This window comes from Solanum pennellii, chromosome 4, assembly GCF_001406875.1.
Source record: "Solanum pennellii chromosome 4, SPENNV200".
NCBI classification, from domain to species: domain Eukaryota; kingdom Viridiplantae; phylum Streptophyta; class Magnoliopsida; order Solanales; family Solanaceae; genus Solanum; species Solanum pennellii.
In genome coordinates, this window is record NC_028640.1 from 71,829,890 (window position 1) to 71,850,656 (window position 20,767).

At 31.9% G+C, this 20,767-nt stretch overlaps 3 protein-coding genes across 4 annotated transcripts; all 3 read right to left on the minus strand.

Moving 5' to 3' along the window:
* Positions 1-1,684: 1,684 nt before the first annotated feature.
* On the minus strand, positions 1,685-8,488 carry LOC107017818 (receptor-like protein 9a). 2 transcript variants are annotated; one of them, XM_027916467.1, is made up of 7 exons: positions 8,355-8,488; positions 7,100-7,405; positions 6,666-6,821; positions 6,412-6,567; positions 5,470-5,625; positions 4,024-5,096; positions 1,685-2,719 (listed from the first exon to the last, which is right to left on the minus strand). In XM_027916467.1, the coding sequence occupies exons 2-7, from the start codon at positions 7,107-7,109 to the stop codon at positions 2,075-2,077; spliced, it is 2,196 nt and encodes a 731-aa protein (XP_027772268.1). In that variant the 5' UTR covers positions 7,110-7,405; positions 8,355-8,488; the 3' UTR covers positions 1,685-2,074. The 2 variants fall into 2 exon arrangements, with proteins under 2 accessions (XP_027772268.1, XP_027772267.1); XM_027916466.1 differs by lacking the exon at positions 8,355-8,488 and having other exon boundaries at positions 7,100-8,057.
* On the minus strand, positions 8,295-8,957 carry LOC107017820. The gene has a single exon (XM_015218092.2). It carries the CDS (start codon positions 8,955-8,957, stop codon positions 8,295-8,297), a length of 663 nt encoding a protein of 220 aa, XP_015073578.1.
* Positions 8,958-11,194: 2,237 nt separating this feature from the next.
* Positions 11,195-15,368, minus strand: LOC107017026 (serine/threonine-protein kinase CTR1; the record flags this gene model as incomplete). Its single annotated transcript, XM_027916621.1, has 10 exons — positions 11,195-11,759; positions 11,893-11,987; positions 12,087-12,218; positions 13,560-13,628; positions 13,704-13,802; positions 13,885-13,969; positions 14,063-14,163; positions 14,627-14,695; positions 15,205-15,245; positions 15,350-15,368. Coding segments are annotated over 10 exons (816 nt in total), but the record flags the coding sequence as incomplete, so codon positions are not given.
* Positions 15,369-20,767: the final 5,399 nt, after the last annotated feature.

Sequence of the window (20,767 nt, forward strand, 5' to 3'; positions counted from 1 at the left end):
TGTTGGTTACTTTACTTTTCTTACTCCGAGTAGGTTGAAAAAGCTGCTAAGAAGAACAGTTTTCTTTTCTCTTGCGTTCCGTTTTGTTGTCTGATAGGATGGTGGACAGAAGACTATTTATAGGGAACTTTTTTTGTTTAGAGAAGTGTCAAGCAAGCTAATTCCTTGGTCAACAATCCCATGATCAAAGGTTATAAAGATTCTCTATTTTTGAAAAAAAAATAAAAAATCCTCCCAAACTTCCTTAATCCCTGTTAAATGAATTGTCAAACTTGAATATTGACACCTATTATCTTGATGGGGTTGAAGAGTGGTGATAATTAATTGATTATTGTGTATTTGGTACGACGATAGTTTTTTTTTTTTTTAAAAAAAATATTTTCCTTCCATTGTCTTTCTCAGTGTCTGGTTGGTTGGTGAGTTATTAGAATTTTGATCTTTTATTAAAATTTGATATAGTAGTGATGAACTAGATAGTGTTTTAAAGAAGTTTTTTGAATTTTAAAGATTTGTGACAATTGATAAGTGTATCATATATGATCCTTAACTTGGTTTTATCATATTCGTATAGTTTTTGAATATCTAAAAAAAAAATTAAAATATTAAATTAATGTAATCTAATTTATCTTTGAAAATAGTCAGATTGACTTTCGAAAAACGTAACATTTTTTAATCAGCATAAAATTTATAAAAAAAAAATTTGACAAAATGGAGATATAAATCATTGGCCTTGCAGAGCACGGGGTCAACTCTTTGGGGAATACGTCTCCAACCTCTCAGCAATTAATATAATTATTTATGCTCAAATAGTTTCTTTAAATGGAGCCGACATTTTATTTTATTATATTGAAAAAAGGTGAGTCCTACAAAAAGAAAATAAAAATTATTATACTATTGATAGGTAATTAATCATAGACAGACACTTAAAATTTAAATGATTTAAATTTAAAGGGATAAAATATTCAATAGATATAAGCTTGAATTTAAGAGCCTGTTTGGCTCAGCTTAAAAGCTGGTCAAACTGACTTAAAAACTGATTTTTGACTTATTTAGCTGTTTGACAATATTCAAAATAACTTATTTTAAGTTAAAAAAAAAAATATTTTAAGCCAAAAGTTAAAAGTTGAGATAGAGGTGCTTTTTTTTTTAGCTTATAAGCTGTTTTAAGTTGACCACATTTTTATCTTTCTGCCCTTGATATTTTTATACAATCTCCAAATTACCCACATAATCCTAACATCTCTTTCTTCCATTTTTTCCTTTTCACGTTTGGCATAGCAACTTCAGCACTTTTATCCAAATGCATAACTGCTTATTTTAAAAATAAGTTTCAGCACTTTCAAAATTATTTTTTTAGAGTTATTTTTTTTAAGCCCATCCAAACGGGCCCTAAGTGTCTAAGTGAATTATGCGGTCAATTTTCAGTTACTTAAAGCCATTTGAAGACAAGTAATATTGAAAATTGAGCTACCTATAGGGACATTATGATGAATGCTTTTAACATGACATTCCACAATTTAATAGGAGTAACATAGAGACAAAATTATACTGGATCCCTTGAACTATGGTTCTATAAAAATGTTCAGTTTCGATTGTCAATTCTATGAAATTGAAAATAGCCACACAACTTTCTAATTTGTAATAATGCCAATTCTCTAAATTTAGAATTTACTGAAAACCAAAATTTATTCATCTTAATGCTTAACCAAAGTTCATAAATTGAAGAATTTTCTCAAACTTGTTTTAAACACTTTCACCAAACACTGCAAGAGCTGCAACTATCCAACATGTTTCATCAAAGCAAGTTGAAAGTAGAAATATACCACATATTAAATAGTGGATACGTCAACGTAGCTAATACTAGCATTATTCAACACTAATCTTATACATCCCATCAGACGACTCTTAAAATATCAAAAGAAGCATAAAAGTTTCATGGAGAATTAGGACAGATGAAGTTTCTCCTTGCACAGTTCAATGCAGCTATCAACCTTAGCATAATATGTCGTGCGCCAGTTCTTACTAAGAAGAAGAGGAGCAATGACACTCCAAAATCCCAAAACATAAGCAACAGCTATGCATGAGAAGAAAAAGAAGTCACTCTCACCAATTCCTTGCTTCTCGTCTTCTTCTTCTTCTTCTTCTTCTTCTTCTTCATGCTGCTGAGGAGGGCTCGAGAACACACAATCATTTTCCAGTGGCGGTCCACAGAGTTCCTTGTTACCTCTATAACTAGATGCTTCAAAGGTGACAAATTTATGTTCAAATGGGATCTTCCTGACAGACGGTTGAAAGCCAAATTTAAAGTTGACAGTGAATCAAGTCGAGTCATCTGAGGAGGGATTTTTCCAATTAGATGGTTAGAAGAAAGATCCAAACTCTCCAGTTGCTTTAAGTTCATGAAAGATTCTGGAATATGACCAGACAGGACGTTGTGCGAGAGGTTTAATGAACGGAGAGCTGCTAGTTGTCCTAGTTGTGATGGAATTTCACTATTGAAATGGATCATAGATAGATCAAGTATAGTCATTTGAGAAAGAGGAATGCCTTCATAAGAGAGTGCATTCCCCTTGGTTGTTAAAGGAACTTTGACCCTGTAGTTAGAATATGAAGGAGACAACCACATGAAGGCTGGGAGTAGAACTTGAGATTCTTTCGTCCACGTGGTTATGTTACCGAGGCAAGAAGGTAAAACCCCAGAGAGTAAATTTGCTGACATGTCCAAAATTGTCAATTTTCAGTTACTTAAAGCCATTTGAAGACAAGTAATATTGAAAATTGAGCTACCTATAGGGACATTATGATGAATGCTTTTAACATGACATTCCACAATTTAATAGGAGTAACATAGAGACAAAATTATACTGGATCCCTTGAACTATGGTTCTATAAAAATGTTCAGTTTCGATTGTCAATTCTATGAAATTGAAAATAGCCACACAACTTTCTAATTTGTAATAATGCCAATTCTCTAAATTTAGAATTTACTGAAAACCAAAATTTATTCATCTTAATGCTTAACCAAAGTTCATAAATTGAAGAATTTTCTCAAACTTGTTTTAAACACTTTCACCAAACACTGCAAGAGCTGCAACTATCCAACATGTTTCATCAAAGCAAGTTGAAAGTAGAAATATACCACATATTAAATAGTGGATACGTCAACGTAGCTAATACTAGCATTATTCAACACTAATCTTATACATCCCATCAGACGACTCTTAAAATATCAAAAGAAGCATAAAAGTTTCATGGAGAATTAGGACAGATGAAGTTTCTCCTTGCACAGTTCAATGCAGCTATCAACCTTAGCATAATATGTCGTGCGCCAGTTCTTACTAAGAAGAAGAGGAGCAATGACACTCCAAAATCCCAAAACATAAGCAACAGCTATGCATGAGAAGAAAAAGAAGTCACTCTCACCAATTCCTTGCTTCTCGTCTTCTTCTTCTTCTTCTTCATGCTGCTGAGGAGGGCTTGAGAACACACAATCATTTTCCAGTGGCGATCCACAGAGTTCCTTGTTACCTCTATAACTAGATGCTTCAAAGGTGACAAATTTATGTTCAAATGGGATTCTTCCTGACAGACGGTTGAAAGCCAAATTTAAAGTTGAAAGTGAATCAAGTCGAGTCATCTGAGGAGGGATTTTTCCAATTAGATGGTTAGAAGAAAGATCCAAACTCTCCAGTTGCTTTAAGTTCATGAAAGATTCCGGAATATGACCAGACAGGACGTTGTGCGAGAGGTTTAATGAACGAGAGCTGCTAGTTGTCCTAGTTGTGATGGAATTTCACTATTGAAATGGTTCATAGATAGATCAAGTATAGTCATTTGAGAAAGAGGAATGCCTTCATAAGAGAGTACATTCCCCTTGGTTGTTAAAGGAACTTTGACCCTGTAGTTAGAATATGAAGGAGACAACCACATGAAGGCTGGGAGTAGAACTTGAGATTCTTTCGTCCACGCGGTTATGTTACCGAGGCAAGAAGGTAAAACCCCAGAGAGTAAATTTGCTGACATGTCCAAAATATGAAGCTTTTGCATCTGGCACAAAGACACTGGAATAATCCCATGAAACTGGTTTCTTGCCAAGATAAGTATGGCTAGATGTGGAAAGAGAGGAAAATAATCTGGAACATTCCCTGATAAATTGTTCCCACTAATGTCCATGACCTTCAGAACAGGAAGGTTAAACATAGAAGCAGGGAGGACTCCAATAAATCCATCATTTTGAAGATGCAAGTATGCAAGATTTGACATATTTGAAAATCGGGGCATAACCTCCCCATGAAAGTAGTTGTTTGAAAGAACTAAATGTGCCAATGAAGTGTGGTTCTGTCTTAAAGCTGGAGGAAGTTTTCCCTGTAGGAAGTTGTGAGAAAGGTCTAGAACCTCTAACTTTAACAGATTGTCAAAAGATGAAGGAAGGGTGCCTTCGAGGGCGTTATTTGACAGGTTAAGATAGAATAAGTCTGGAAATGATTCGAGCACGTTAGTGGGAAGTGTACTGGCCAAGCAATTATCTGATACATCAAGCATCAGAAGACTTGATGCTTGAATCTGAGAAGACGCAGGAATTCCACCATTCAAACGGTTGCTTCTCAAAGACAACATAAGAAGTGTATTATTATACAACAACCAGGACGGAACGCTCCCTTGAAGGGCATTATAGGACAAAGACAGGGACTTCAACTTGTGTTGTTTGGAGATGAACGTTGGAATTACATGGCCATGGTTCTGGTTTAGTCTAGTATTTCGTAGGTCAAGGGACACAAGTTGAAAAGATGGAACCCAAGATGGAGTTTCAGTGTCAACTTCAAACTCATTATTTGTAAGATCAATGGCTTCAAGATTGGAGAGGTTTGCAAATGATGCAAACAAGAGAAGTCCATCAAACCTGTTATCTGAAAGACGAAGGGTCTCGAGCAAAGTCAGGTTGCTGAATATGGAAGAAGAAATAGTCCCCTCAAAATGATTGAAAGAAAGATCTAAAGAAACCAAGGAAGTCGTTCCACCAAGGCATGGATCAAGTCCACCTTTTATAAGGTTATCCTGAAGATTTAACACCTGCAGGTTCCTAAGTTTACAGATTCCTGAAAAGCGTAACAAGTAGTTAGCAACATGATCAGTAAAATTAAAGTTGCATAATGTTCAATCTACAATCTGAAAGACAGGGAATCAGCAACCCAACTTTACTAGACAAAACACATATAAATTACAAAGTAACCAGATTCAGAGAGTCTAACAGAGTATCAAGAGAAAACAAAGTGGAAACCTATTTTTTAATCTAAGAAAGCTCCAGAATATCTTATCGAGGACTTCATGTTATAATCATAGAATCAAGACAACCATGTCTCACGAATAGCATATAGACGTTAATTGGAGATGCATTCTCAGTGACTTCAAGTTCAAAATTGAACTGATAGCTACAAAGAATTGAAAGAAATTTCGTAACATCAGCATTACCTGAAAAGAAACCAGGAGAACCCCTGATATTGTTATGTGAAATATCCAGACTTTCAAGCACTGAGAGATTTTCAAAGAGACAGGTCGGTATGCTTCCATCATCAAGAAAGTTATCACTCAGATCCAACCTTTTGAGATTCCGCAGTGTACATAAAGCTGCAAGAAATATATGAAGCAACAAAAGGGCTGTTTTTTGTCAAGTTCATTAATCAGAGTAGAAAATGAGTTTCGTATTCATAGAAACAACCTGAAAACTCAACTCCAGGGGATCAATAATTCATGCTGCTATCTTATACTGGTGCAAAGATTGTTAGGGGAAACTGGAAAAAGCTACAGACTAGAACTTCATTCAGACCACGTTCTTTATCGAAGAAAAATTCTTCAGATATCTACAGATGCAAGGTCGCAGTTGGAATAAACAAATCAAGAAAATAGTTCCTCTGTGCAATCTTCATCTAATGGCTTCCTTCATGGTGACATTTGTTTCATTTTAGAGAAGCTATTTTTAGATAATGAGAATCATACCATTAACTTAAAATTGTAGTCAGTTTTTATGTGTTTCATGCAGATTCAATACCAATGGTTTGACGACAGCATTTGGCCGAGAAGATGGTAGTTGAGTAGAGCAGAAGAGAGGGTCCACCACCAATTCACAGTTTTTTAAGCTGGAGGAAACCATTACAACGAGAAAAACATAGTATCCAGAGTAATCACACGAGGGTAGAGTGTATGCAAGCCTTACCCCTACCTACCTCAAAGGTAGACCCCTACCTACCTCAAAGGTAGAAGGTTGTTTCCGCTAGACCCTCGGCTAAATGAGAAAACCACTAACACATGGAAATACTAAATTGTAAACGATATTCTCACGTTAGGAAAATGAATATAGTAATGACAATATGCACAAGATCATGTATGTGACAATAGAAATTAATCCAACTTTACCTGATAGAATGTGATGGGAATTCTTAAGGTTATTCCCAGACAAGTCTAGGCTTTCAAGGTATGAAAGATCATCAAACAGGCAATGTGGCATGCTATCATCTGTAAGATTGTTGTTGCTTAGATCTAGTTTCCGCATATCCTTTAGTCCGCACAATGCTACGTCAATTCAGCAAAACGAGCTATATCAAAACAAAGATAGAAACTTTGATGGACCATCTATGACTGATCAAAATTCGACATCTGAGAAAACAAACCTCTGAGCAGTGGTAAAGGGAAACTAGGATAAATCCCTGATAGGTGCAGCTGTTCCAGAGATGCGAGGCTACATACTTGAAAATGAGGCAGAGCATCGCCATTTAAAGGGTTGAAACTTAGATCCAATTCCTTCAGGTTGCGCAATTTGCATAATGCTGCAAGTATAAGTTGTTAAAAAGTAATACTCCAAAACATGCAACTACATGAAGAAAGGAGATCGGGTTCATCGGTGCAGAATCCATTCCAAAAAAAGCAGCAAATCTTAAAGCTCTAAGGATTCAAGATAAGTAATAATTGTGTTTAACAGATATTAACAGCAGTTAGAGTTTGTACAGATTATACTACTAAATACTGAGGGAGGTAAGTTGTTGCACTTGCAGGTTTGATAAACATGGATACAGGTAATGGAAGAACATTTTGATGAAAAGAATACCTTCTGGCATGATCCAGTTGCCAATAGCGTTGCCAGATATATAAAGAGACTGGAGATGCGTGAAACGAGTCAACAAGTTTGCATCAGGATACCATATTCCAAGTCCAAGTTCCCTTTTACTGGTAAGAATAATATCAAGAACATGTACATCATTATTTAGATCCCTGATGCAAAAAACACCAGCCCACGCACAATAATTTTCTTCAACCCATTCATTGATTAGCGTAGATCCATTGGGATAGTTAAGGGAGTCCCTCAGCTCCAAAAGTGCCCTCTTTTCCTCCTCTACTAATTTACCACTGCAACCTATGAAATTCAAGCACATCAGTATACAACATGTCCAAAAGATAGGACACGGAACCCCAGCCATACTGCTGATAAATATCTATTCAGCAATGAGTCACTAGATAATGCCTTTTGTTACAAGAATTTTCACATACTCACTCACAGTCATGAGTCAACACCAAATTAGAAATTTTAAGTTGCCTTAAGATCATAGACCACAGGCTCTTCATCAGTAAATGAACATTAGCTGTATCCCATGATGTAACATAATTTGTGTGGAAACTAACTTCTCATTTAGACTTTTTTTTTTTAAGATATACCAAGTCAAGCTTGACTTTGTCTAACAAATTCTGCCGCCTTGCACAATCTTGATGATGACTTCTAACATTTCCTATTAACTGACACTTGGGCAGGCAAATCGAAAGAAATCATCTAGTGTTATTTTACCTCCGGTGAACATCCGAACGGTTATCTCCCAGCATTTTTTTCCAGATTCATTAGCTACTAGATATCACACATTTTGGTCCAATTACCAATCCTACCATCTCAAACTCTAATACTGATCATGATCTTACAAAAGAATGCCAAAACTATATGCCTACAGGCTCAAATTTTTAAACTATATCTTATATTCTTCAAAGTTTCAAGGGTATGATGTGCGTACATCCTATCAGTATCCTCACTAGACCCCACTTGTGATTGAATATTTTGTTGGTTCATCATGTAAGTTATTGTTTTGTGCTGAATATTTTGTGATGCATCATCACCTCTGAAGTTAATCATTGTTAATATAAATATAAGGATATAACTATAAATTCTCCAAATGTTTAATTTCAGTGTGAATAATAACTGCCTTTATATTGAACTATGTAGTGAACAAAACAAAAAAATGAAAACAAACAATTAGAGATCAAGACTCGGAATTCAAACGGTCAAGTGCTTCTCGAGCAGGAGCAAAATTGGGCTGAACCTTTTGAGCTTCCTGATAAGCCTTTTGTGCCTCTTCCTTCAAGCCTTTTTTCTCGTAACAATCGCCCAACAAGCAAAAAGCCTTCACATTATCGCCCTTCAACCTAACAGACTGACTCAAATCCTCAATCACCGAGTCAACTTGTTTCGCAGCCAGTCTCAACTGCGCCCGCTTAAACAACGCATCCGCTCTCTCCGGCTCCGACAACGACTTCACGGCTAGCGGCGAAAGCGCGACGTCAATGGAATCAAGAGCCGACGTCTTAAACCCCTGTAAATCAAGAGCTAAAGCCTTGAGTATGTGAGCTGCAGCATCTTTCGGGTCTAAAGCTATAGCCAAATCGGCTTGAGCTTCAGCAGATTTAGCAAGAGAAGTAGCCTTCGATCGATCCTTAGCTGCTGCTGATTTAGCTTGAGAAAGAAGTTGAGCTCCTTGAACAAAATGACGCTTCGATTGCATATCGGCCCGGTTTCGGAGACGAAGCTTCGAGAAGTATTTCTGGGGAACGTTGTACATGAAAAGGAACATGAAGATTGTTACGAGAATTAAGACTGCTTGAAGAAGAAGATCACGCCACATGTGATTATCGGAGAAAAAATCCATGGCGATTTTCGTTTTCTGGGTTTCTCTGAGGATTTTCCGATTTGGTGTTCAACTTTTAGCGTTTATCAGTCCATCGAAGTATAAAAGTTTACACCAAACTTTTTTGGTTATTATTAATGTGCGTCACTAAAATATTATACTATTTTCGTCAAATTTTATACGTTATTTTTAGATTTTAAGAGTAAAATACGTTTATTTTTATCGTAAAATTTTTATAAATTTTATAGGCATTTTTGAATTATCAATTATTGTGACTCATAGTTGTTGTTATATAGCTTTACCAATACATAAATTTATTTTTAAAAAAATATAAGATTTTACGCGTAAATTTTCGATCAAATTTAAATTATTTTAACTCTCAAAATATAAACTGGATCATACAAATTGAGAAAGAGAGGTATTTCTTAAAAAATTAATATATTCCAATAATTGCACCACAAGTCTACAATTGTTGTAACTTTCTAATTGTTAATATCGTGATGATTTTCTATATATTAATGAAAAAGTGGTTTAAAATATATTTAAATTTTGATCGAAATTATTGTAATGATATCAAATTTTGAAAAGGGTCTTTTAATCTTTCGGACTATTTAATAGTGTATTTTAAAAGTACATATGTGTCCATGTGGACATCATTAATATTTTCTAATTATAAATAGTAACATGTTCACGTGGGCACATATATACCTTTTAAAACACATTATTAAATAGTACAGACGGTAAAAGGTGTTCCATAAAATTTGTTATCGCAATAGCAATTTCGGTCAAAACTGAAATATTTTTCTAACTATTTTCCCTAANATATATACCTTTTAAAACACATTATTAAATAGTACAGACGGTAAAAGGTGTTCCATAAAATTTGGTATCGCAATAGCAATTTCGGTCAAAACTGAAATATTTTTCTAACTATTTTCCCTAAATTAATTGTACGTAGAATAATATCAAATAAAGTGTGTGATTAATACTTGTAGTAGTTATACATAAATTGAAAAAATGTACTAAAGAGAAAAATAGTAATACAAATTTAATACATGCATTATTTTCTAACATCTTCTATCAAAAATACTCTTGATTATTCTATTTTCACTTGTAAATCTCATTGCTAACTTGTAAACTATATTTTAGAAACAGAACATTTAAGAGCCTGTGTAATTGATTTATTTAGATATTTTAAATAGTTTAATAGTTTTTAAATTGAAAAACTAAGTTCTTAATTTAAGTTAAATAATTAAAAAAATTGAAAAGGAAAAAAAAAGAAGAAGTTAAGTCTAACCAAAGAGACTCTAAATAGTGTTCGCTAAACTTGTTCATAAATCGCATAACACATGTTATCAATTGTTTTCGAGATACTAATGAATGTGTGTGTATATGGATGCAGGGTTGGTAAATTTAACAGATGTATTAATCTATTTATTGTTTGAGTAATATATATATAATGGCTGTCAATTTGCTAATCGGGCTTTAGCGAGAACAGCTGTAATTGAATCGGGAACGGAAAGACTTCACTTCAACTCAATAAATGACGTCTACTTCGTAAGTGCTAAGGCAAAATATATCACCGAAAGAAAAGGTGATAGGGGAGAGGAATTTGAATAGAAAGAAAGAGACGTATTTCGAATTAAAGTAAGGGCACGCTAAGACATTCCTTTTCGTGCTTTCGATCTGCTTACTTTGAATAATGGGAAAAAAAAAAGAATAAATTGGCATTCAATATATAAACTTTTTTAATATCAATTTATTATTATTGTTTTTTAAAAGAAAGGAAAAGAAAAGTCCCTAAGTGGGTGCTAACTAGGCTACTTTCATCTCATGCTATATATAAAAGAGAATTCTAAACCCGTTTACATAGCGCCATCGCATTCTTTTTTAATATATTTATGCGCCATCACATTCTTTTTTAATATATTTATAAAAAGTTGACAGTAATTTCACATTTAAGTTTTCTTATTACCATTATTCCTTATTAGTTTTACAAATTCCTGAAATTCCTTATTTTTCACACATCAGATTAATGTATCAGCGCATCAAATTAATATATCTCGCACATCAAATTAATGTATCTTGCGCATCAAATTAGTATATCAAATATAAAATGTACATCAAATTAGTGTATCAAATATAAAATGTACTATATCTTACTTAACGATTAATGTATCTCGCGCATCAAAAATTTTAATATTTTTTTTCCAATAAATTCACAAGTATCAACGGATTGTAAACAATCCACAAGAATATAAAGATAGATAAACCATAAATAACTGACCTTTTCTATATTATTATTGCTGCAATTAGAATAAAGACTTCCCCGGATGCTACATAATCTTAGACTTCTACAGGGAATAAATACTTCTCCAAATACTACCACATAATTATAATTTCACATTTGTTGCTGACAAAGTTTAGACTAGTTTCTTGCAAGAAATTAAACAGCTTTAGAAATGCCTCTTTATCTATAACTGGAACTAACAGAGGCTTGTTTATCATTCAAAAAGTTGAAGAGAGCCAACATATTTGCAGTTGTTGGGCAAAGTTTACCGGATTTCGTCAGCGTTACGCAAACTATGTATCTCCGGACTATGATGAATTTATTCTTCTCCTAGATAAGTGGAGAGTGGATTTCGTCAGCGTTACGTAAACTATGTATCTCCGGACTATGATGAATTTATTCTTCTCCTAGATAAGTGGAGAGTATCTTAACTCTTCATTGTTCCTCCCATCTGAATCAATTGTAGCGGAGACTTGAGTAGTTTCTTTAATGTATCCACAATGCTAGCGAAGGATGGCCGTTGTACCGGGTCACTGCCAGAAAACGTGGAAGTATTAACTGACGAAAATAGAGAGCAGAGGTAGAGAATTCTTTGACATAATCCACAACACAAGTTGACTAGTAGAGATCGAGATGGAAAAAAACAGGATGCGGATGTCTACTTACTCATTCCAGCAGGCTTCCATAAGAGACGCCAACATTGGAGAAGTGTTCTGTGGAACAGTCAGCCTCCTGTTCTGGAAAGCTACAGCACCAACTACCTGAAAGCTCACAAAATAACACGTCAAATACATCGTGTTTTTTGATATTTAAGTCCGGGAGAAATATGAGGTGTGGGGGGCAGCAGGGAAGAAGTAAACCTGCGCAGGGCTCAGTCCATTCCAAGGCTGTTGCATGGTGACAAGCTCCCATAATATTACACCAAAGCTGTAGACATCAGACTTCTCATTTGAGGGTTCTCCACGGAGAAATTCGGGGGCCATCCATTCAGGCTGAAACAAAAAGCAAGAGAGTTACAGGCTTATTGAAGGCCGTACAAAAAATTGCACAACCTGCAAAATGTAGAGTTCAAAAAAGATGTCTTTGTACTGCAATGGGAGGTAGGTACGTTGTCGATGACAGATACGTTCATCGAGTAGCAGGCGCAAACATTAGAGCAATTGCATTTCACCGACTATTGAAAGCAATTAGAGCAATATTTCCTATTAATCGGGAAAAGAAGATGCTGAAAATTAGAGAAGGCAATGCAAAGGAAATATCAGAGATAGCACCTACTTAAGAAACCAAGAGACGAGAAGCTCTGTAAAATTCTTAACTATATATATACTCTTCATATACTTTGCTAGCCGATTTTCACAGAAGAACGTGTTTTGTCCACATCAGAACTTCTACTAATAGATAATAAGACTTGGTTTTACATGTTAGAACCTGGCTAAATGTAGATGTGATAGAAAGAAATGATTGTAATCTAGAAGTTATCATGGCACAAAAACAACAGCTGCCTGTATGAGTGGCCCTACAGTATTCAATTCGCATGTTTTTGCAACCCTAATGGCTAAAAGACTTAGCATCTAAGATCAGTAAATGGAGCCAAGCAGCTCATAATTCTCTAGTTGCTCAAACTCGGACGCGGGTGACCAATTTGGGCGCAGATCTAGAGATCTGATCCTCCATGAAATAAATTTAAAGATTCAGGAGTATGGATACAAGTACGGATACAGGTACACGGGGTTTCAGCTAAAAATAATTCAATTTTCTAAGATATAGTTATTAAAAAGTTCTTAAATCGTGGAGGACTATCTAGAAGGAAAGGAATGCATGGATTTTTGAGAGCAAGTTTAAATATGTAATTATTATTATATACAAATGCATCTCTTTACTGTCTTTATTGGTGTAACGTGTGACTATTGCAAATGATATTAGAGGCCATGATAGACTTGTTGAGTTCATTGGACACTCGATGGTATCAAGCCTGTAAATATCTTTAACGAACCTTCTTATTACCAACTTTTTAGCACAAATATCTTTTAAAGATTAAAAAAAAATGCCAAGATCGTATCTGTCTCGAATTCTAGGTTGATTTTGGTCGAAAGTACCCACAATCCATTGACCATATCATTATGGATACCACACCCATGTCATGTCGACACACGTGAAGCACCGAAAGTGAAGAGCTCACACAAATTAGCTGCTAATTCTGAATGTCTACGGCAAGGTGAAGGGTAAGCATCTCAGCGCAACTATTTCCTTGCTTATTATTATTTGGCACAAGATACATATGCAACTTTTTCTTGCATATTAAAGATAGTTTGTTTGTGTTAGAAGGTACTTACAGTTCCAGCAACTGATTTTGATGATATGAACGTATTAGCTTTAAATCTTGAGAGACCAAAATCACACACCTGGAAGAAACATTTCAGAATATCAAAACAGCAAAATCCAACTTTAAACTCGAAGATAAGTAGGCAACAGTTTACCTTTACATTCCAATTTTTATCAACCAACAAGTTAGGAGATTTCAGATCCCAATGCACAATGGGTGGGCTCAGACAATGAAGATAGTTGATACCCTTGGCCTGTATTTCAAGCGAATCAGAAACTTTTCTAGGTGAAAGCATCAAAAGTATGAAACTGAGAAAATGTGAAATTGACACAAACCACATCCAGAGCCATACGGATACGTCTCCTCTGGTCCAACAATTCCCCAGCAGCTGGTCTGTGTATCAGACGGTAGAGGCTTCCTCTATCCTCGTCATCAAGGCACAGAAACTTAGGCCCCTCAAGTACTTGAAGTTAGAAAGGAAGAATGTTATGCAGCCACTGAAACAAAAGTTACCTGGGCAAATATTCAGTCACAATTGATAGATGAGGGCGTTTGGTAACAGCCCCCATGAACAACACCACATTTGGATGACGGACGCGTTTCATGATTGCAACCTTCAGAAACATGAATACTGAGTTACCATCATGATAGATACCAATACAAGAATGTGAATAAAATGAAAATGAAACAAAGGAGAAGGTGAAAGAATGCAGGATCACTCTATTCAATACAGGGAACCCTCTTTTTACAAATCCATGAACTAGATTTCAGAATATTACAAGCATATATATAAACGCAATTCACAACGAATTGAGACTAGATCGAAATGCCGATTAAACTACAACAACTACGATTATATCTCAATCCCAAGCTAGTTTGGTCAGATGCTGTGTAGTAGATTAAACTAAACAAAAAGCAAAAGCACTGTTTCTTTCTGTAGTTATGCCTTTTGTGCTTGCCCTTGTCATACAGGGGAAACAAGAAAAAGCAGAAAAGGATCAGCTGTAGAAAGTAGTCTCATCTTTATCAGAAACCTAAAACATTTTACTGTAGCTAGCATACTTTATATGCACTCACCTCCCTTAAAAACTCCTTCAACTGATCATCATGAAAATCCTGGACGGTAAGCAGCTTGACTGCAACATCCTGCAGTTATCAATTCCATACTCGATCAGTCCGGAAAAAAAAGAAGGCACACTATTTCCGACACTAAAAATAGTTTCCACAAAGCATCTTTTAAAAATATATGGAACTTCAACTTCATGCATGTGTTGCCAATCCTTTTTCCCCTAGTAATACATGCAAGCTAAGAGGAAATGTCTAATCTAGAAACTACAAAGTAAGAGCAAATTGGACTACCTCATACGGGGAAGTTCAGTCAATAATGAGATACCACTAGCATCATCAAGCAATGATCTGAACATTACAATTCTATTGACATGGAGTCATACAAATGTCTTATTTCAATGTGATTTACATAATTGCCTCAACAATTGACACAACATCATCCCTACACCTTTGATGTGTAATGCAGTCAATACAGGTACAAACATGCAAAATGATTATTACATTTTTTAGGTTTGAACAGAATCTTCTAATCTTCTAAATTATCATCATGATTACTATTGCGACAACACAAAATAAATAACACCCACCGATCCATTCCATTCAGCACGATGTACTGTTCCAAATGAACCTGCATGAAAGAAGAGTAGTACATCAAGATACACTGATGTCAAACAGGATTCAATAACTGAGGATTAATTTACAGCCAGTTCATATTTATCGACAAAGACACACCAGCGCCAACACGCTCTTTTANAAAAAATAAGAAAATATTTTATTTTGTTTGTTAAATTACTCTTATTTAATAGTAAAAATTCAGGATAACACATCGTCGCAATCACCTTACTTATCGTCTCTGTCTTTAGGTGAATACTTTGTGATAAGCATTTTGTGCAATAGTCTAACAATCATACAAGTGATGTAAATCGTATTGGACAAGTACTATTTTCATTTAATTTCATATATCACCTTTCGAATTTTAAGAGTTAAATAAATCCATCTTTAATCGTAAACTTTTTATAAATCTTATAAACATTTTGAATTATCAATTATTGTGACTCATAATATTTTTTTACTTAATTTACAAATATATAAATTTCATTTTTAAAAAAATTTAAGATTTTATGCACAAATTTCCGATCAAACTTAAACTGTTCGACTTTCAAAACATCAAAAAGTGTCATATAAATTAGAACAGAGAAAGTATTATAGTTGACTCAGTTAAGAAAGATTACCCTTCAAACTAACTAAATCGTCCACGTAACAATATATATATATATCATTATTTTAAATTTCTAAGTATTTAAATACTTTTAAGAGTATAAACAATATAAATAATTAGTAATACAATTTTATATAATTGATGAATTTCTATTGGTTTTAATTTCGGCTGGGCATGTGACGAGTGCAGGGGAACCTGTGGATTAGGTTGTTACAGTTCGGTGATTTAATAATAGTACTAATTATGTTTCAATCTTTAAAAAAAATTATGTAAATTTATTTTATTTATTTTTATTTTTAAAAAAATTCTTATTTTAATATTATAATGTCAAAAATACAACTAAAAAACACTATAATGTTTTTATATTGTTTAGTGAGATTAAAAACATGCGTAGAAAGCATAAATATATTTAACACATTAATAATCCTTTAAATAATATTTAGATATTTAAAGAATAATTTATTTCAATTAAATATTTATTTGTATAATCGATATTTATTTCAATTAAATTAAATTATAAACTGTCTGGGTTAGTGAGTTTATGAATTAGAAACTGGTATAATAGAATATTAAAATACTCACTGGTTGAGTATTGCGGTGATTTTATTGGGTTTAAAAAATAATATATTACCCCTATCATATTTTGAAAATGAAATAATTTTTTTATTTTAAAATAAATGGAATTATCACATTCACGAATATTTTTAAATATATTAAAAATTATCCTTCGCACTATAATTATGATATATTAGTAACTACAAATTGAGTAATGATATTAACTAAATTCCATACGTGTCTTTTTTTGTTTCTTCTGGTTTTCAAAATCTGCCCATTAAATTTCATGGTATATTTCTTTTATTTTATTAGAGCATAGATTTTAAAAGTATCTTAATACACTTCATTATTTATATTATATTAGTTGTATAAATTTTAATTTTTATATTAGTAGTATAAATTTAAAAAAAAAATTCAACAACTATTGGTGTTTTTGTAAAGTTCTATTCTCATGTTATATTTACACATTTAAAGTCTAATTATTTATCCTAAATTTAAAGATTTCAAGTTAGGTCAAAGTGAAGGTTCTCATTGATATACATACGACATATCTTATAAATCGAAGAGGAAAAGTCTCAAGTATTTTATATTTATGCAAATCTCATATAGTAACGTTGTGAGGATATTGAAACTATAAGAGGAGGTGTACATGACACCGAAACAAACTTATGATAAGAACATGAGAAATATTGGGTTTAAAATAAATATTATATCATAGTGACGTATTTTAAAGTCATATGAATTTAGATCGAGAGCGAATAATAGTACTAACGTGTTCAGTACTTGTTACACCAAGAGGGATGAAATTGAGAGTGGAGTCATATAAGACCTGGTAAAAGTGACGTTGAAAGATAAAATGAGGAAGATAAGGCTGAAATAATTTGAACATATAAAAAAAAAATCGTAATACATAAATAAAAAGATACAAATGACACGGATATCATTTGTATCTTATATGATATTCTTAAGTAATTAAGCCTAAAATTATCACTAACATATATGGAGAAAAAAAATCTTATTTATATCTTTCTTGAAAAAGAAAATCTATGTTCTTGAAGTAACAAAATAGTGTATAAAATAGAATTGAAGTTTTTTAAATATATTTTATTTTCTATAAAAGTTAATTAGAAGTGATATTACGCACTATTATTCTACCTAAATTTTCTTTCAAGAAAAAATGTTACCTACACGTAAAATTGGCTTTTTATAATTTTATTTACACTTTAAAAGATATCAAATGATTCTAAAGAGAAAATGTATGATGAAAAAAAAAGGTTAAAATTTTAAAATCGAAATGTTCGATGTAAACTTAATTAAGTTTTTTAATTAACTATGGAAGAATGATAAATCTAATTATTAAAATTTTAATGAAGAATATAGGCGAACATATAAGATTATATTGATCAATCAATACATACAAAGCGATTGATATTAGAATAATCAGGTATTTTTTTATTATTATTAGTAAAATTCAAATTATATATTTTTGTCTCGCATCATTATTGATCATTGAGGGGTTAACAATATATCTTCACTTGTCAAAAAATAATAACATTCATTTGATCTTGATGTTTATGAATTGAAAAATAGACTAATTTAAATTCGACCTTTTTATACTATTTATAGATAACTTATTTTTAATAATAAGTAAATGTATATTCAAGTGAATGATATATATATACATATATGAATATATTTTCGAACCTTCTTAGAATATATACTATATATAGCCGAACTCGTCATTAGATAGTATTTTTAAATTAATATTCAAAATAATTTATAAATAAAAAATTTTTGCCAAAAATAGTAAGAAGAGTATAAAAAATATTACTTTCAAATACAAGATTATTTTTTAAAAAAAAATTTGCTAAAAAAGAAGTATCAATAGTAAATTATAGGGGTAATTGGTGACCCCCATGTGGATTTCTGCAAAAGAGGAACTAAATAAATATTAAACAAACAAATAAATATACATAAAATAAAAGAATTGCATGTGGCTTAAATCCTGGAGCTAACTAAATTAATATGATTGGAATTGGGTATTGCTTGACTGTTGGAAATTCCAAGAGTTACCTCTCCGAATTTTTTTATTAATTACGATGGTTCATATTGAATTGCGATTAAATTTAAATTTGCATTAATAAATTTCATGAATTTATGTTAAATGTGATTAAATTTACATCAATAAGTTCCATAAATCTACATTGAAGGATGAATGCAGTGGCGTAGCCATCTTTATGTCAGGGTATCCAACTGGACACGTTTCGTCGAAAAATTATACCTTATGTATAAATAAAAAAACAAATAAAGTGGTTAAATAATATATTTTGGACACTCTTAACATAACTATATGATGTAGCCTTGTTAATATAGGCGTCTTGAAAGAGTAAAGAAACACAAACTTAAAGTGTTGTGTGTTCGACTCTCACTAATTGCAAAAAAAAAATCGTGAAATTTCTAGCTCCGTCACTAAATAATTGCTCTCTAACAAACACCTTGATTCATACTTTGAATTCGAACTTTAAAACTCTATTAGAAAATTTAGAAGACAACAAAAAACTAGTGTATATGATATCATAAGTCAAAACCAAAGGAACAACTAACAAGTGTACAAATATTATAAGTTATTTTCCATTTTCCCAATTATAAAATATTAAGCTCATTCAAAGTATTCAAACTAAGCTTCGACGAAAATAATAAAATTAATATTATGAGATAAAAAAAATTAGGAATTCAAGTTGTGTAAATATAACTTTTTACAATCAAATTATGTATAATAGACTTTATAGTATAATTATTTTTTCAAACTTTACGCATAGTAAAAATTTATCCGTATTGAACTACTTTTTAAGACTCATTATATTACACAAAAAAAATGTTAACCAGGTATCAAAATTCATGTGTATTGAATTGGAATATGATAAAAATTTAAAATTTGAATTTAAAAATTTAAATTTATTTTTTATTTGTCAACAAAAAATTATCCACGTAGTATTCCTTTTGCATGATTATTTTTTTTCCTATTATATAGATAGGAGAAATGAAATTTTTTATTTTTAATAGGGAATTATTGGTGCCTTTTAGCTCTTAATTAAATTATTGTCCTAATTGATTTGACCTTTGTCCTCACATTAAAAAATAATGACAGTTAGTCAGTTATTAGTTAATAACAACTTTACATAGAGTTTAACCAATTCTTATAATTCGAAATTCTAACTTTATAGTTTGTAAAGTTTTTATATTATTATAAATATTGAATTTTTATGAAATTTAATCTTTGTTAAAGTTCTTGGACACTACTCTAATTTTAAACATTGACTCATACATACATAAAGGTACTCCCTCAAGTCAAATATTCATCAATAAAATTTTATTATATTTGTGTATTTCGATTAATTACTATCATTTAAAAATTATCGTTTTAATTTCATCATATTTAATGGATTATTTATAACAAAAGTCATTAAATTCAATCGAATTCATACTTTATACACTACAAATTAAATAAATAATAAATAATAATAATAATAGAATTAGCTATAATTTACTTGTCAGCGATCTGTTGTTAGTTATTTTGAGCGATAAACTTTATTGTTTAACTATGAAATTTGTTTGATATGCTACGTTTGCCTTGTGTTTGATATTTTTGGTACGTATAAGATAATTATTATAATCAATGATCTTAGTTAAAAGACTATGTAATCACAAACTTAATTGGATGTTTTATTGTTTAATCCCATACTTAATCATGACATATCTATATATATATATAAATCTGGATATGAAAGTGCTGATGTGGCAGCCCTCATAGGCCACCATTAGAATTTATATATTTTATTTTTTTTTAAAGATTTTTTTCTCTTTTTTTATCTTGATATGTTAGTTAAATTAAATAAATATCCTCTATTGATTATTTCTCTTTAAATTCCTCCATTAATACCTTTATTATTTTAGGTATATATAAGTTACAATTTATCCCTTTAAATATTTAAACCTTTCCCTATTCCTTCTTGAAAGTATTACTAAATTATAATTAAGACACTAATGACCAATATAAGTTACAATTGTAGGTATTGATTACTCCATTACTCTTTTAATTTATTTATTCAATAGTTAAGAATTTATGGATTACTATAAATACTAAAACCATGTCATCTTCACCAATGCAAGAATTTTTTATTTTATTTTTCCTTTCTTCATCATATTTATACTAAATAAAGTACATCAATTTGGTTATTTCTAATTTTATAATATATAGTTTATTTGTTACTAACTTTTACAATGTGGAAGATAAGATGAGCATTTGACAATTTTGGGAATTCAAATTCAATGAGAACAATATTTAATTTGAGTTACCAAGGTACATCACTTTGATT